The sequence below is a fragment of the Octodon degus genome, unplaced genomic scaffold (genome assembly GCF_000260255.1).
Source record: "Octodon degus isolate 3935 unplaced genomic scaffold, OctDeg1.0 scaffold00133, whole genome shotgun sequence".
Lineage (NCBI taxonomy): Eukaryota > Metazoa > Chordata > Mammalia > Rodentia > Octodontidae > Octodon > Octodon degus.
The window spans coordinates 2,272,534-2,289,897 of NW_004524709.1; the positions used below are offsets into that span (position 1 = coordinate 2,272,534).

General features: G+C 40.1%; 1 protein-coding gene across 11 annotated transcripts in view; it reads left to right on the forward strand.

Moving 5' to 3' along the window:
* Celf2 (CUGBP Elav-like family member 2) overlaps positions 1–17,364 on the forward strand; it is a 598,848-nt gene that overhangs the window by 549,190 nt on the left and 32,294 nt on the right. For all 11 annotated transcript variants that reach the window (XM_023701316.1, XM_004641262.2, XM_004641263.2 and 8 more), the window contains one exon: positions 2,103–2,237. In XM_023701316.1, the coding sequence (XP_023557084.1) occupies positions 2,103–2,237 (135 nt within the window). The remainder of the gene's footprint in view (positions 1–2,102; positions 2,238–17,364) is intronic.

A 17,364-nucleotide genomic window follows, 5' to 3' on the forward strand; every position in this document is an offset into this window, starting at 1 on the left:
AGAACTTGAGGATTAGACAGTGAATAGAAGGCAAGGAGAAAAGCTAGGAAACATGACAGGGGCAAAGCAGTATATTTATATGTACAAGATGGGTAAGGCAATGATCCTGAGAACTATCAGCAGGTTGTGAAACTAGCAATTACTTGGTGGGATTCTCACCCTGACCGTATATGCTGATACATGTGAACTGAGCGACTGCACCGAAGATAGCAATGTATAATAGTGGGGTCATGCTTGGAATGTCTGTCATTCTGGTCTTATAAATACGCACTGCTTGTCATGGCATGCCAATTATGGCCAGACTGTATCTCAAGTAAATGTTTGGGTTTTTTTTAAACATGTTCCATCTTATGCCTAAGATGTTTGGTATTAAGACAGATAGTGAAGTTAAACCAAACCCACTTTAATATGTTTTAGGGCAATAATAAGCTTCTCTTCTGGAGGATTAACAACCTAAGTTTGCAGACCAAAAACTAGAGAAAAAGAAGGGCTGCAAGGACAGCCAACATTTTAGCCCTAGCCTTTCAAGGTCAGTGAGGACTCAGGACATAGGAGAACCTGTACGATAACACCATGTAACTCAGTTGTGCCCCACATTTTCTGATCAAGATTATGGGGCCACAGAGGAATGTGATCGATGATGTAGTGTGTGCCTAAAGAGAGTCACATGGAGAGAAAACATTCTCTCAGGCTTTCACAGAGAGCACACTGGCCAAGCAATGGCTGTGACTCATCCACATGGCTGACACGGACAGAGGATCTACAAAGTGCAGTACAGGGTTTCGGGATAAGTCCTGAGGGGACTTGACTGACTGTATCAGATACAAAAGTTACATTTTTTTGTTATATAGGTCTTGCTTTATCTTGGTCTTAACCAGCCAGCAGAAAAATGTTAGAAACGAGATATGAAAAGTGAAGCCATGTTAATATGCTGAGCTGTGGAAGGCTCAAGTCATCAGATTCGGACATTGCCAGTCTTGTGGATAACCCACTACTATTGTAGAGTATGGGACTATATTGGAATATTTTGCTGAATTCATGCACCTACAATATTTGGATGGCATTGGAATACCCATCTCTGACAAAACTAAACAAACAAAGGGGATATAAATGAAGGACCATTTTGTATCTGTATATACAAAATAGGATAGATTTATAGCTACTTTGTCTTAATTCAGTAAGAAGAAAGATCTGTACTAATAGTGTTTGGGCAGGATATCATGTCTGCATCTTGTGCTATGAATGACTACTACAAAGACAACAATATGCAATGTATTAATTGTTGTAACTCTCCTACCAAGCTGTTTTGAAGCTGTCACATTGCAATTTTTTTCTCAATAAAATTAATTAAAAACAGTAGCTGGCATTTATCATGTACTTACCTTATTCCCAGAGTAATTTGCATTCTTTACCTTATTTGCTCAACAGTTCTCAAAGGTCAGGTACAGATAGTATGGCCACTTAGTAATGAAGAAATGAGGAGACTGAGTAATGTGTGTGGACTGGGAGAGCCAGAGTTAAAATTGATGAAAGTTCAACTTCTAAGGATAAACTGTAATTTCCTCTATAAACCTTTTATATGTTCTAGTCAAGAGTTTATAGATTGAAAGTTAACCCAGAGCTCTTCCTCAGGTTGTCCAACCCCAGGTCACAAAATATCTCAACAACTACATCATAGAAGTCACCAGTTCACAAGGTGCCACTATGGCCATTCAGTACAGAGCAATCCCTAGTCTTTGTTGGTTCCCTTTAGAGCGTGGAGAGGAACAGTTGGAAGAAAGTCATTGGATAGGCAGTGCCAAGTGAGTTAACTCTGCTGAGGAGAGTTATTGGGTGGAATGTAAATGCCCTTTCTTAGGGCCTGCTCCATAGCAGTAGAGGATGGATCATAAAGAACTGAAGGAAAGTTCAGTTCTGAGAAGAGGCCTAGAAAGAATAGCTCCCATCTAACTGGTGTGCACAGCCAGTCATTGAGACAGTGCTCAGGGAGCATGCTATCCCAAGCATGAGTGCAGGGGACCTTGATGTTGTGAACCTACTCTACTTTGTGAACTGGGAATGATGGGCCTATTGCTAATGTTACATTTCTCTTCCTTCCACAGGCATGAATGCTTTACAATTACAGAATCTGGCAACACTGGCTGCTGCTGCAGCTGCAGCCCAGACCTCAGCCACCAGCACCAATGCAAACCCTCTCTCTACCACAAGCAGCGCCCTGGGAGCCCTCACGAGTCCCGGTGAGTAGAAGGTATTGCTCTTACTAGCAGAAGATGTAACAAGGGTAACACAATGCATGGTCTTTGTGTACTCACATGCGAAGAACAAAGTTAGGTGTGTCTAACCACAGAGCCAGGCAACTTACAGTGGGCATCTGGGTTCTTACATCTCTTAGCTCTCTGAAGGAACAAAAGGTGAATGTGTTTTACTTTCTAATGAAAAAATTTTTCATTGAGGGACTCCACTTTGGTAGTGATTCCCACATACTGACTTAAAAAAAAATCTCCATTGCCCATTCCATCCTTCTTAAATTGTCTGTCACTATGAGGAGTGTCTGTCTTTTTAATCCTGCTTTTTTTATCTTCTCTTCCTCTCCACCAAAAAGTTAAAATGCAAAATCCTTAATCATTCTAGTGGTGGGTCTCACACCAGACCCATCCTTGACATTTGATTTAAAAATCCATGATTAGCAAGGGACATCTTTGTTGTTCATTTATGGTCAGCTTCTGGGCTGTGTAATTCAGTCTTTCTTCCTCCGAAATTTGTAGCCTTACTCAAAAGCAGATGCCACTTTTCTTTTCATACAATTCAGAAATACTATGGTTGTTTAGATACTATGATTTGTTTGCTTTTTAAAAAATGAAAAGGCAGAATGTTTCACTGGCTTTTGACTTTTCTAGACTTTAATAGATGATCTCATCTTCTCTGTTACATAAAGGAGTCAGTGTGGACAATCTCCAAGTTTCCTTCTAACTTTGAAAATCCCGTGACCCTCTATTAGCTATGCTCGAATGGTTAGCTAGTGTGGATAAGCTGAATGCAATGCTGCAGGGTTTTCTTTAGAAAAATATAGGATAAAAGGTACAGAACACTACAGATGAGCTTTCTAAAGACTAGTGACTTCAGGGAGCAATGAGACATGTTCCTTAAACCCAAACCACTCAGCCTCAGTCTTTATAGAACACTTTATCCCAAACATTTCAACCTCAGTGTAGTGTGGGAGTGGGAAACACAAGAAGATATTTAGAAGTATTTGGTGGATTGGGCGAAATCACATTGTTAAAGCACATACGTGTAGTGACTTTATTCTCTGAAATATTTTTAAAATTACTATGCATGAGCCTCATTATATACAATAAATAGTATTCCTAGGGCCAGTGAGATAGTTTAGCAAACTAAGCACCTGCTTAAGTAAATGCAGGGACCAGAGTTCTATCCCCAGCACTACATGCAGTACTGGCTCCACCCCCAGGCATGCTGAGCTGGCCACTGAGACTGGGCATGATGGAACACACCTGTAATCCCAGTGCTGAAGAGGCTGAAACAGGATCACTACGAGTTGGAGTGCTTGGGAGGCTGAAAACAAGAGAATCACTACGAGTCCAATCTGTGTAGTGAGACGCTATAGGCCCTGTACTAAAGTACAAAACAAAAAACACGAAGTATAATGCATGAATTTTATTGTATTTTTAGTCAGAAGACTTGTCAGTTTAAGAAGCCAGTACAAAAGCAAATGGAGCTGATCCATGCAGATAATGTAATTCACTAAAGAATATCTATACAATGTTTGTACTGTCCTAGTGCCAGGATATGGTAGTGAACAGGACAGAGCTACTACTTCTCTGGAGTCTTTCAGTCTCTCAGACATCAGATGATGGGCTGGCAAGATAGCTCAGTGGACTAAGAGTCTGCATAGGCATGCTCAGGGAGTGAGGTTGGATCTGCGGCACCACATGCTGTGCCGGCCCCACCCCCTGGCATGCTGAGCTGACCACCAAGTCCAGCCGTGGTGGCGCACACCTGCAGTCCCCACTAGGGAAGCTGAAAACAGGAGGATCACTACTACAAGTCCAAGCTGCATAGTGAAACCCTGTACCAAATACATTTAAAAAAAAAAAAAAGCTCGAAAGTCAGATGATAAGAAAATACATGAGATATGAGTGGTAGGTAAGGCTATTAAGAGTGCTTAGACAGAAGGTGGAGAGGTTAAGAGATACGATCCTTCCCTCAAAATGTGACATTGAGCAAAAAGCAAAATCGAGTGAAGGAACCTAGGAGTCTTCAGACAGAGGACAGAGCAGGAGTAGAGCAATGAGGCTGGAAGGAACTCAGCATGGTGATAATCTGACAAGTTAAACATGGTGGTGCACAGAGGGAGGGGGGAGCAGAGAGAAGTGAAGGGCGAAGTCTGTGTCAGCCGTCTCATAGCCATTCCATCCAGGATGATGAGCATCACAAATTTGTCACAACCTTCTTAAAATGTGAAGTACTAAGCCTAGGAAGATGGCTTGAGTGTTTGCCAGGGGAAATTTTAAATATATTTGACTATTCCTTTTTATTTCACTGAGATCACAGTGAAAGACAAAATGTGTTTCAAGGTGTATTTTCCTTCTTCCTGCTCTAGTTAAAAACCAGCACTGGCAACTTTTTTTTCCCATTACTCTTAGAAAGACATTCTGCCTATCAGTTGGTTCTGCTACTTCAGGTACCATGGAAAATAATTTTTCTCTTCTTTAGTGGAAAGCTTTGCATAATGGCTAAGAGTATTTCATTAGAATCCTGGCATGTTGCAGCAAAAAGAATTTAAAACTATATTTCAATTAGTTTTCTTAAGTGTAACTAGAATATCTCCTGTTTAAGTGAGAGTAAATTTATCTCATTTCCATCAGGAAGTTTTTCAACATCACACAAACAGTGGTTTGTAGAATTCATGACTCTTCACTTCATCAGAGAAATTCCCTATGATACTTTAAAAAAGTCACATGCCATTTCCAAGGCCAGTGCATTGTTTTATAAATGATAGTAAACTTAGCTTGCCATCAGTACCATGAGCACCTCAGACTGTGCAGTGCATGGAAGCCTCATCTCCTCCCCCTCACACTCCTTGGGCTTACCCTGTTCTTAAATATGTCTCTTAAGCTTCAGACAAATTTATCTAGAAAGGAAAAGGACAATTTAATCCCCTAAACTATTAATTTTTTAATACTTATAAATTTATCTTTTCAATTTTGCATACACAAGAAAAGTCTCCCTATAGCATTATTATAAATGATTTTAAACAGTCTTGGCTTTAAAACATGAAAGATTAAGCTTTAATTTTTGTTAAAAAAAATCCCCTTAGGCAATAAATAGGTTCCTTTGTCTCCTGGCCTTGAAATAAGAATTAAAATAGTTTAAATTGCCCATGGTTAGAATAAGTGTTTCATGCAATTATCAGATGGTAGTGAGTAAAATTAGAAATTAAATCATGAAAGAATAAAAACCAGGTAAGTACATATTATAACTTTTATGAGTTTCTCTTGGGTCTTTTGAAGCCTAATTTAATCGTGTTTCTTGTCTTTTATTTTAATATAATTTTTTCTTTGTTTACTTCCTATTTAGTTAATTAATTCTTGAGTCATTTCTTCTTACCCTGACTTGAACTGTTTTTGAGGACTGTGTCTCCGTGTTTAAGAGACGAACTGTAAGGTGTGTGGCTAGCTATCAAATGTGGCATCTTTCTCCCACCCCACTTGTACATGCATTGCTTTGTCACTTTGCTAATGCTAAAAGCTTGGCAGAGAGCATTACTGTTACCACGTGGGAACCCCCCTTTCCATCTTCTAGTCTAAATCCTAATGATGTATTCATGTTCCACATTATTTCACTAACCTTCTATTTTCTTTGCAAAAGAAACTGTTTTAAAACTTCCGAAATGCCATGTAAGTGCAGACTCAGTCAAGGGCACACTTCCAGATAATGGAGAATTTCTTCTAGTAGCTGTAAGGCACTGTAAGATGCTAGGCAGCATTATTCCCTTCCCACCATAGGATCTTCAAAAAAGGCTTCTCTTGGCATCTCCAAGGTGTCCCTATCTCCTTGAAGGCTGCGGCAGACACAGGTGCAAGGAAACACTAAAGCTTCCTGATGGGTTGTTTAGGACTAACAGGTTGAAAGTGTTTTAATGCGATGCAAGGCTTTCCTGCCCTCTTCACACAGCAGTGACTCACTGTTGCACACCTGTCCCTGTTGCACACCTGTGGCAACAAAGCAGAAACAAGAATTTATCCCTCATAGTTATCCTTTGGCCTTTGGGTGTGCAAAAGACTTTCATCACTACCATCAATGTATTGTATGAGAAATTACATTCCGTGAGGAGAGGGGAGTCATAGACTCGCTGAACTCCCATTTTCCAACCTTTGAGTATGTGCAAGGCAAGTATGTAAAGGTGAACTGGGCCCTGCCTATCCCTGCTGAGGCAGTAACACCGGTGTGGTGAGCGAGAAGACCAGGAGAGACAGATGGAAAGGGTATAGTATTGGGAGAGGTGGTCTCACCAAGGGTACTGCAGTGATACCGCTAATAAGACGGAATTGTTCCGCTAACCAGTTGGCCTCACCGACTTCCCATCCTATTAAATGTCTTGTTTCAATCACTAAGAGAATTCAGGGACTGCTGCTTTGCAGCCACCGTGGTTCTCTATTAATCCTCATGCCAGTCATTTCTCCCTCTGAGCATCTCTTTGTCCTCCCAGTTGACATTAGTAAGGCACTTGTTTTTATTCCCTTTGTTCTACTGGAAAACCCTCCAACTCAGCTCCTACTCTCTGTCCATTGTAGGCTAAACAAAACAGCCCTGCTCAGACATATGTGTAGTATGATAGAAAGATAAAATGGATTTAAAATGGTTTAATTTATTATAGTTATAGACACATAGCCATTAATCCACCTCAGAACACTCCCCCTCACTTCAAACCCGCTCATCATATTGTTTATGTCACTTTCTGAAGCAGTTCTGAAAGTTGTTTGCTGTGTCTTCAGTTGTGTTTTTATGGGTACCTTGATATCTTCAACTGATTCAGAACATCTGCCTTTCATGTTGACTTTGAGGAAGAGGCAGAAATCATGCTACGCAAGTGAACAAGGTGGACGAGAGCACAGCTTTTAAGAGCCTGCCTTTCCATTACATGGTGTTCAGCAACAGCAGTCACCATATTTTTGATAATATCTCTTAAAGACACAGAAGACAACTTCAAGAACTATTTTACAAAGTGGCAAGAATGATGGGATAAGTGTCTGAAGAAAAGGGGAATATTTTAAGGGAGCTCAATAGCACTAAATGAATGTTTTAATGTAAACATTAACCATACATTTTGATTAGGCCTTGTATTGTTCTACTCACTATAGTCTAGACTAGCCTAAAACAGACTCCTGAGCACCGGCTCTGCTCCCTTCCTCCATACCAGAATTGCATTGCCTCTAGGCTGCCCACACCAGCCAAATCAGATTGTTCTCCATCCTCCACAAAGCCACCCTGTATCCTTGTGAGGTTCTCTCCTGAGAATGCCTCCTCTCTCCTTTCTTTCCATGTGTCTACCATCACTATTTTCTTGCCATGCTTATTTCTGGAATGATTACATATAGATATGAAATTGGTTTTTCAAATATACATGATAAAATGTATAGTAATACTTGTGTAATTAAGCCACAGTAAAAAAAAAAAAAAAAATCTGTAGCGATGAATAATTATTTGTTTTGGCTATGTTTTGTTTGAGACAGTCTTACACTGTATCTCAGGCTGGCCTTGAACTCACTGTTTTGTCCAGACTGGCCCTGAATTCACAGCAATCCTCCTGCCGCAGCCTCCCAAGTGCTGGGATTACAGGCATGTGCCACTACATCCCTTGATTAATAATTATTTCCAGTACCTTGCTACTTACCCTTTAAGAATCAATGCAGATTCCCATTGCATTTGGAACAAAACATCATACACAGGACATCAGAGATGTTTTATTAATTCAAAGGAATGGTCAAGTGAAAATAGTTTAAGACTAAAGGTTAAGAGCCATTCATTCTGTCTACTACAATGAACACATGACAGAGAGACACCTACCTGTCATGGAGATGTTGATAGGGCCACTGATACCACCTTATCATCCATGATTTGGTTCTTGTGTGTTCCAGGCACAGCCACACCTTACATGTGCACATTCAGTTAGGGTTTCTGAAGGATGAACCACCACTACCTTGCATTAGAACAAAGTCATATGATGCTGATTTTTTTCTGAAAAGATTTTACAAAGAACAGCTTTCAAAAAGTTCTGATGTCATAATACAGGATCAGCAAGAGTCTTGTACCAAATAAAGGTATTTCATTTTCAGAAGAACCACCTACTCTATGTGTGCTTTTGAAAGATGACACAATAGATCTTCCACAGCAAACACTCTTTAATTACTTGTGCATCAGTAATTCCACATCACCTTCCATGTGCCTATACTAAAGCAAATCCCATTTAGTTTTTTTGGAGTATTTTTATTTATCCTATACTTATGCAGTGCATTTATTAATTCATGAGCCAGTTATTCATGTCAAGACTACCAAGTTTCTTACCTCCTGTTTTTCTTTTTGTGCCCATCTTTTGTCATTATTTTTAATGAAAAGTAAAATCTCAACTCAGTTCCTCCCTTTACTAGCTTTTCACAGTGATTTTTGTGAAGCAAAGCTAAGCCATTTAGTAAAATGAGCTATTTTGTGGGACTGAATCAGTAAAATAATTTGAATAGCCTTAAAAAATAAGCTATAATTTCTACATCCTAAAAAAATGTTTTCACTATAAATAATTTTTACCATTTGATAAATGTTTGGGAATTGGGTAAAGATGAGGAGGAACAAGACCTTCTTAACTACTTTTTTCCACTTCTTTAAAATACTGTTTTCCTCCATAGTTAATGGAGCAATGAGCTCTGCATAGTATCCACCCCTTTATGGTAGACTTAGCAGGTGGCAAATGAGAAATGAGAGGGCTTTACCATCAAGAGAAGTGTACTCAGCACTTCTGTGTCTTTGTTTCTGTGGTCCTGACCATTTTGCGGAAGAGGGAAGACAAACAGATCATCTCCCAACCAGAGAAGTATTGACGTGTGCTGCATATACTGAGAGTTGGGATATAGAGTTACTTTGAAATCTCATTGACCATCAGAAACATGACAAGAAGTCTGTTGGTCAAAGCAGAACTGCAGTGAATTTTCTAATTTACTACAGCATCCTTGTCCTCTGCCAGAGGGACCTCAGCTCCTGCCACCAGAGTAGCTTTCACACATTGGATGGGTGAAGCCCCTGACCTAGAGTAGACTAGTCTCTTAATAGTCCTGAACTAATTTAAAATTTAATAAAACTGCACAGCTGAGAAGGCAAAGAGATTTATGGTTCACCACAGAGCCCACATTCAGATTTATGCATGTAGACTCCGCCGATACCTGAAGCTCAAGCCCTTTGGATCCTGTCATCCTGTGCGTACAGAGACCATGTCATGCATTCTTAGGTATGTCACTCAATTAGTGCAGTGTTATTTAGGGTGGGATTTTTAACATTTGCAGACATTGACTATTTTTAATATGTTTGTTTTTTGTTTTTAATGGCACTGGAGTTTGTACTTTGATAAGTGATGTGATTCACTTTTAAATATTGCTTTGCCCAGACTCCTGAATATGCAGCAAATCCACAATCAGATCCATTTGTGATATTTGTATGAGCTCAGGGATATGTTTTCTGTCCAACACAACCACTTGATGAGATTTTTATTCCCATTAAATTATGTTACTGTCTGAAAAACCATGTTATCACTGCTAGCGCTGAGGAAAAGTTTGATTTATTGTCTAATTGGGTTTTATATTAGATGGCAAAAATAAAAACTTTATTTTAATCACAGCATCCGGAAGTTTATAAGCTAAGGTCCATTTTTTAACATTTGAGAGGGGCCGGGTAGATGGCTCAGTAGAATAAGTGCTTTCCTGGCAAGCGTAAGGGCCTAAGTTCAATCCCTTGAACTTAGGGGCTTTTTTTGGTTCTGCCAAAAAAAAAGAGAGACATTTTTAAGCAATAAAGTATTAATTTTATTTATAATTTAATCCTATAAAGTTCTATGAACTATGTACAGTGGGCACATAGAAAAATAAGCAAAATATACCAAGCTATAAGATCTAGTTAGAAAGGGCTGGGGAGATAGTAGAATAACTGCTTGCCTGGCAAGTGCAAGGTCCTGAGTTCAATCCCTGGTACTGCCAAAAAAAAAGATCTAGTTAGACACCAGGCATACAGGTGAAGTATGTGGTATCAGTGACAGGAAATATTCTGCCTTGAGGAAATAGGAATATTGATAGATGAACTCTCATTCAAGCCAAGTTTTTAAGAATAGGACTTTTATAAGTATAGAAAAGGGATGAACATGTAGAAAAAGAATTTAGTTCAAAAATTTAAATTCATCTCATCTTCATAGCGTAATATAAATGGAAAATAATAGCCATGTAGGACCCTATAAGTGATGGCTAAGGGGCAGAGAATATTTTTTTCCATGTAGGCTGTGAACCTTTTTAATTCAACTTGAGGGATGTCAACCCCAAAAATATCAGTGATTAGATTGAGCTACAGATGTAATGTGAGGGAGAAAAACAGAGAAAAGATGACCTCACTGGGTTCAGTTTGGGTGAACAGTATTGTTTTCATTAGTAGAAAGGAGATTAAAGAGAAGGAAATGTTTGTAGGACAAGATTTTATTTGGCACACATTGAGTTAATGCCCATGTGAACTGTCTGTTCATGGAAATATATTCAATGTTTAGATATCTGGCCCCCAAGTTTACCAAAGACTAGAGCTGGAAAAGTGGACTGAAACTCAGTAGTAGAGGCAAGGCAGGCTAACTTAAGCTTGAAGCTCCCCTCTCTACTAATTGTTACTCAGAAAAGGCTTTTAATGTTCTCAGTTGTGTAATGGAATTGATCATTTTCATATTCCTTATTGGAACTGCAGTTCATGTATTTATACATTCATATGCATTTATTTCTTATCATATGTGAAATAACTTTCCCATCACAGGAACAAAGTACCTGTATGTGCACCTCCCAGTTTCAGGGGGTTTAGTCCGTGGTCAGATGAAGCCAAGGCAGAGACATGACAGAGGAAGGGCCTGACAGAGGAAAGCTGCCCGTGTCCTGAGGGCCAGCAAGCAGAGAGCAAGGATGCATCCTTGCAGACCACCGTCCCTACAGTGACCACCCTCCTTCAATCAGAGCCAAATTACATGGTGAAATGAACTCATCAGTGAATTAATTCACTGAGAATGCAGCACCATCGCGATCCAGTCACCTTCCACAAGCCCTGCCTCCTAACATATGAGCCTTTGGGAGACACTTTACATCTAAGTACATCTAACATACATAAATGTATACAGTCGCTTTTTGTAAATGATAATATAATATTAAAGTATCTTATAGGAAAATTTTCATTATTTTGGTATGATGCTAAAGACTCCTGGAGAACTGCAAACGAGGTTAAAACTAGAGTAAGACCCAGAGTTATTTTTCTCTGCATCTCTTATCTCATCCCAACCCTTCCTAAAAACGTGAGAACATAAATGCAGGGAGAAGCTTGCTTTGTTCACTCCACTCTGCTTTTGTACTTGGCTGCACAGGAAGGCAGTGAACTTCCTATAGTGCTGCAGATAAGACCTAGTTGAGGGTACCTATCTCCTTCCGTAGTAAAGTCAAAGTAGTACTACTGGATTGAACAGCCAGCCATAGTGGGCAGACATTCCACCCTGAGGACAGGTGTTGAGGCTGCTAGAAAGTTATTTCAGGTACCACACTGATGAGTATTCTCTGCCAGCCACCAGGAGAGCCACAGTCTGCTGAGACTGTGGAGGAGCCCACAGCCCTGCTTTCCAAACCCAAGACGATGCCAGAAAACCTTCTGCCCCGGCTAACCTTGTGCTTACATTATCCAGAGGAAAATATGCCTGTGAGAGTGTGTTCTCCATCTGAGCAAACTGTCCCCTCTATCCCAGGGAAGCGCAGACTTCAGACAGGTAACTGGTGACTCTATAGTGTGGCCTGCCTTCCTCACCTTTCCTCTCCAGAAGCCACAGTCTGGTCACATCATCAAATTTTACAGGGGCAAAGAATCTGCAAGATATTCCATCCTGGTGCCTCCTCCAAGATCCAGACAAGGACACAAGCCTACAAAAGTAAATGGTTTGTCAGTAGATGCACAGAAGTTAGCAACAGGTGACGTGACTGTCAGTGAAAAAGTGCCAGCATACCATGAAACACTTCACAGTAGGACTCCTAGGAAACCAGACTTAGTTCTGCATTTTGTATTTACACGTTCTTGCCTTGAGAGGAAGGAGATCAACATTTTTTACTTTCTGTATCCATAACCATTTCCTCAAAAAATTTGAGGCCAGCTAAGGAGAAATATGTACTTTTGTTTTGCTCAATCATAAAAATTATTGGAAATGAAAAACAACTTTATTTCTCTTTCTTTTGCTTCATTCCCTCCTTCCCCTATCTATCCATCCTCCTGTTGTTCTTTAAAATAGGGTCTCATTACACAGTCCAGGGTAGCCTTGAACTTGCACTCTTTCTGCCTCAGCCTCCCACATGCTGAAACTGCAGGGGTGCACCAGCATGCTCAGCCTGCTCCATTCAAACTCTGAATTTCTACAAGCTGTCTCTTCAGTCTCCTGGCTACAAATCACACTTTCATTCCTCAGGATATAGTATCTTCATGGACTTTGGAATACATTAGTGATAATACATTAGTGAATGGCATCCTAGTTTACTGACAACTAATGATTTAGATTTCTTTCTTAGAAATATCAACTAGTGAGTAAACATCTGGAAATGAAACAGTGAAGAAAACAGTACAGCTATTTTAGACATTAAAAGTTGATTGATATAATCCATATCAATTTCTCATTCTTGAAAATATTTGCTGGGGCTGGGGAGATGGCTCAGTAGAATAAGCGCTTCCCTGGCAAGCACAAGGGCCCGAGTTCAATCCCCAGTTCCACCAAAAAAAAAGGAAAATATTTGCTATCATGGAGTAAAAAAAACCTTGCGAGTAATTCCAATTGAAAATCTAGTCCTAAAGACTGAATTTTTCTCTCACTAATCTTCTAAAGAACCAATAATAATGCTCCGTTGGCCCACTGTTGCACCTAGCCAAGGTGCTTAGCAGTTTTCTATGAACTGGAAGTGGGCAGTGTCTTGGTTACTCTTCTCTTGTTGCCGGGACAAATACCCAGCAGCCAAAATGAAGGAAGGAAAGGTTTATTTAGCTCACAGTCAGTGGAAGGTTCAGTCCATACTCAGCTGGTTCCAAGACAGAGTGGCACATAGCAGATCAACTTTTCATGGTGGTAGCAAAGAGCAAGAGAGCAAAAGCAGTGGCCATAGCTCAGGCAACCAGCCAACCTCTCTCCCCTCCTCACATTGTAATGCAGAGTATCTGCCCGGGGGAATTAACCCATAATCCCAGCATTAGATCATGAATCAATCACAAACTCTAGAAGCTGCCCCATGACTGACTGCATGAGGCTTTGGGGGCACAACTAGACACAAACCATACCAGGCAGTGGGAAAAAAATGGCCCAAATGTTTACATGTAAAATGTTATCCTATTAGAGACTGTCAAGCAGTGAGATCACACCACCTTAGAACCTTGCACACTGCTTTCTAAGGGTCTCCTAACCTATCACAACTCTCTTCATCTCCCTCTCCCTGGTCTTTTAGAGAATAAATTAAAATGAGAGGTGTGGTTACAGTAGAATAATTAGGCCCCATGGGCGAGGAGACACTCTGTACTGTGTTAGTGCCCTCAGGTTGTGATTAGCTAATAATGACAGTGCCTGTGTCACTGCGTAATTATTCTACCTTCTCACAATGTCTTCCTGCACTGTTGGAATAGAAGATCCAAGCTCATCTGAGGCCAAACAGCAACCGCAGCACCTGTCCTGAGTGTGTTTGGTAAATACAGGCAATTTTTTCTGTGTTTACAACTATTTTATCTCCAAAACCACAAAGCTAAAATGCTTTCACTATCTAATTATTCTATGGAAAGTGGTTAATGAATGCACTAAAGGAATGTTCTTACTATCTTGTGTTAATGTAGCTTAAAAGAAAAAAATCTCTTGCTATCTGGGAAAAGTGGAAAATTAGTATTAAAAACATAATTTATTTGGTCCCTAGAAAGCAAAATATTTTCTGGGATAGGCTTATGCCATTCATGGCCTGTAATACACAGATAACATACAAGACAGAATTTCTTCAAGTATGTAGAACTTTTCAAGTGAAGACATAAATATTAGAGAATGACAAATACCTTAATGGACAACTTTTCTGCCTTTCATGTTGGATCTGAACCGTGGATTAGAAGGATGAAGGAAAAGGAAACTTTAGCATTCAGCAGTCAGCCTCACCCAAACTGAGAATCTTGTTCATCACCGTATCTTGCCCGGTGAATAAGAAAGAAGTGCAGCTAGATCTATTTTGTGTTCCCGATCACAGTTCAAGTGACAGTAAGGCAGTGTCAGTGAGAATGGCCTCTGATCTGAATCCCCCTCTGCTGCTGCCTGTGTACAGCAGTGGCAGGTTGGAGGAGAGTGGCTGTTCAGTCACTCCTGCTTAAAATTTATGTCAGAAGAATGGTCTTTCTGCTCCAGTGATATCACAGCAGCAGTTGGCTTCGTCAATTCTGTTTTTTAAAGTCTCCACACTTTCTTCAGCATACAGGCAGAAAGGAATGGTTTCATAAGCCTTCTGCTGAGCCACAGCTTCTGCCCTGTCATTAAAGTCCCTCTAGTGAAGGCTGCACATATGTTGAGATGGGATGCCCAGCAAATTGGCCACACTCTAAGAAAATGAGAGGCGGCCCACTCACCTGCACCCACCTTCAGCAACTGCAGGCTCCACACCCACTCATTCACCTAGCCAACACTTAATGCCTACTGTGTGTCAGTCACTCTTGCAGACTCTGAAATAAAGCAGGCAAAATTCCTGATCCTTCAGAAGCTCATCTTCTGGTAGGATTTCCAAAATATTTTAAATAACTATAAGTTATTAATCTTACACAGTGCTTTATTCTTTTTTAATTAATTTTTAATCATTTATTTATGTGGTACAGGGTCTCACTACACAATTTTGGCTCATAGTGATCCTCCTGTCCCAGCCTCCCCATTGCTGGGATTACAAATGTATGCCACTACCCTGGTTTTGATGGCTGGCTCAGCATGCCAGGGGCTGGACCCATGCAGCATGTGGTGCCAGGGATCAAACCAGAGTCCTTGCAGTTGCCAAGCAGGCACTTAGACCACTGAGCTATCTCCCCAGCTCAGTGCTTTACTCTTGAGTTCTTGCCTCCTGGCAATTCTTCCATTTCTTGTCATAAACCAACTCCTCCTGTAATTTTCCATCTTAACATACCTCAAACTAAATTTCACATCTAACCCCAAGGAAACATAGAATTGAAACAAAAGCACCACCAACAGGGCTTATTAAAGTTACTTCCTGAGCACCACACCAAAAGTTTGTTTGTTGGTGTGGATGAGGCCCATCCCCCGCCCCAGCTAAGTCTTCTCATTCTGATGCAAGAGGTCCTAAACTATAGAGAGTAACTATTTCTCCATTATGTGCATACATGATTACATTGCCCTCGAAGAGCAGTGTGGTACCTGCCTCCAGGAGATAGAGATATTCTGACAAAATAGTCAGAAGAGCATCTTGGCAGTCAAGGGTCATGAGTTAGAGGAGTTTACATCACCAAAAATCTACTCTTTTCCCTCATGGTCATTTAGGTCTCTTTAGTCATTTAGGATTTGATTTGGATGTGCTCCAAGTGGTATCTGCTATATGGACATCCCTGGGAGAAGGGAAGGTAAAGCTTGTGTATGAAGTTCTACAGGGCTTGTATTTGCATAGATTTGTTCGTTCCTCAGTCCCTACACTGAGCTAGGGTTTTCATACTGCTATGCTGTGGGCAATGAAAACTGGAAATTTTACCAAAGTTCTGCCTGGAGCCCTTGGAACTCTACTTTCTTGTCCTCATTAATGAGTTTCAGCCAACATATTTGGCACTAGTCACAATAATGAGAACTTTTCAAAAGTAGGTTTTCTGGACCTCTGATACCACCAAGAAGACGACTCCTACTCCTGGAGTCTCAGAAACACTATGATAGATGCTCTCTGGAACCTCTTCTTTTATACTTCCACAAACAAGCAAAGCACACCTCTGAGGGGGTTCTGCTTGCTTTAGAAGACTTGGATCCTCAGACAGAGTCCCTTTATATTGACCTGAAATCTGCCTCTTTGTAAAACTTCTGACCACTGATCCTAATTTTAGTCTGTCAAGCTACAAAGAATATTTTGATGTCAGAACTTGAGACTGGTTCTTCCTTTCATTGTCTTCTTCCTGGGCTAAATTATACTTTTTTTTTCTTGTGGTAGTGGCAGTAGTAATGCTAAGCTGTATCTCTAGCCATTTTTATTTTATATTTTGATACAGGATCATATGTTGCCCAGGCCAGCCTTAAATATGTAATCGTCCTGCCTCACCCTCCTAAGTAGCTGGGATTATAAGGATATATGATCATACTGGGCTAAATCTAACCTTCTTATTACCTCTTTTTCTCACTCAACTTGATCTTCATGTCTGGTGATGCTCTTCTAGATGCTCTCAAAGCTATACACACACATAATTTTTCTAATGGCCAGTAAACAATAAAGCTTCAGAATTTGTTATCCATGTACTGACCTCTACAGAGGGCGGGGTGCTGAATCTTCAAATAATTACAAAATGAAGGGGGAAATTTTAACTTTTCCTTATGAGGACAGAATGGCCAGATTCTCTTCAGTTATGGATTCAGCAAATGTTTATCCATTAACAACTATATATCAGAACCATCTTACTTTGATTCTCCTGTCCTTATAGGTGGATTATACCTGTTTGTGGACATTTTAGACCTCAGCTAAACTGTGCAGATTACCTAAATTCTTAAAAATGGGAAGCAAAGAAAGTAAAAGAGAATATAAGTGATTTCAAGTTCATTTTTCCATAAGTAAATATCTACAACAGCCACAAGATCAATCCAAGAGGCAATGTAGGATTTTAAGTGTTTTCTCACCAGAGCCAATCAGTTGGGTTTAAATCCTAGTTGTACAAGTTCCAATAATACAACCTTCCAAGAGTTACTCTACCTCTTGAGATAATTACAAATGACTAAATGAGTTTATACATATAAAAGTGCTCAGAAAAATAGCTAGCATGTGGTAAGCACTCAAAAAATATCAGCTATCATCATTATTTCTGATGAAAGTGAATGGAAGACAAATTGCCACA